This window comes from Carlito syrichta, unplaced genomic scaffold (genome assembly GCF_000164805.1).
Source record: "Carlito syrichta isolate Samal-C Ts95f unplaced genomic scaffold, Tarsius_syrichta-2.0.1 Scaffold127692, whole genome shotgun sequence".
In the NCBI taxonomy this organism is placed as follows: Eukaryota; Metazoa; Chordata; class Mammalia; order Primates; family Tarsiidae; genus Carlito; species Carlito syrichta.
In genome coordinates, this window is record NW_007071788.1 from 1 (window position 1) to 708 (window position 708).

The following is a 708-nucleotide window of genomic DNA, read 5'->3' on the forward strand; positions in this document are numbered from 1 at the left end:
GGCCTCCAGCACCTGCCAGAAGAAGCTGCGGGCCAGCTCCTCCTGCAGGGCTCCCCGTTCCGTGATAAAGTCGAAGAGGTCTTGCACCGGCTCGGGCCTCTCCAGGATCAGGACGAAACTGTCGGGCCTCTCGAACCAGTCCAGGAGCCGGATGACGCCGGAGAAGCCCGAGCTCACCTTCTGCAGCAGGACCACTTCCATGGGCACTCGGGTGCCACTGGGCTGCAGGCGCGAGGGGGCGGGTGAGGGCGGGGGCCGGGGGCGCCCCTCACCCCACCCCCTCGCCGGGGGTCGCTCCCTCCGGGACACTCACCAGCTCCCCCCAGTCGGAAATCCGGTCCTTCTCCACGTGTTTGATGGCCACCTGGGGGGAAGCCCCAGAGTCCCGGTGAGGGCGCCTCGCCGGAGCGAAAGCACGCCCGGGCGCCCCCCGCCAGGCGCGCCCTCCCCGCGGCGGGGCGCCCACTCACCGGCAAGTTGTCGGAGACGCGGACGCCCGAGTAGACCGAGCCGAAGCCGCCGCTGCCCAGGAGCGGGCCCACCTGGTACTGCGACTCCAGGGGCTCCTTCTCCTTGCCTGGGAACGGGGGGACACGCGGGACTCAGCGCCGGCCCGCCAGCCGCCGCCGGCACCCCCCGCCGGAGACCCCCGCCGCCGCCCCCATCCCCGGGGCGGCGGCGGGGGCTCTCACCAGGCGCCAGCTTGGG

The 708-nt window shown here is 73.7% G+C and overlaps 1 protein-coding gene across 1 annotated transcript; it reads right to left on the reverse strand.

Annotated features, from left to right (window-relative positions):
• Positions 1-3: 3 nt before the first annotated feature.
• LOC110594713 (serine/threonine-protein kinase pim-1-like) lies at positions 4-577 on the reverse strand (the record flags this gene model as incomplete). Its single annotated transcript, XM_021707946.1, has 3 exons — positions 4-222; positions 314-364; positions 471-577. Coding segments are annotated over 3 exons (377 nt in total), but the record flags the coding sequence as incomplete, so codon positions are not given.
• Between the last annotated feature and the right edge of the window lie 131 nt (positions 578-708).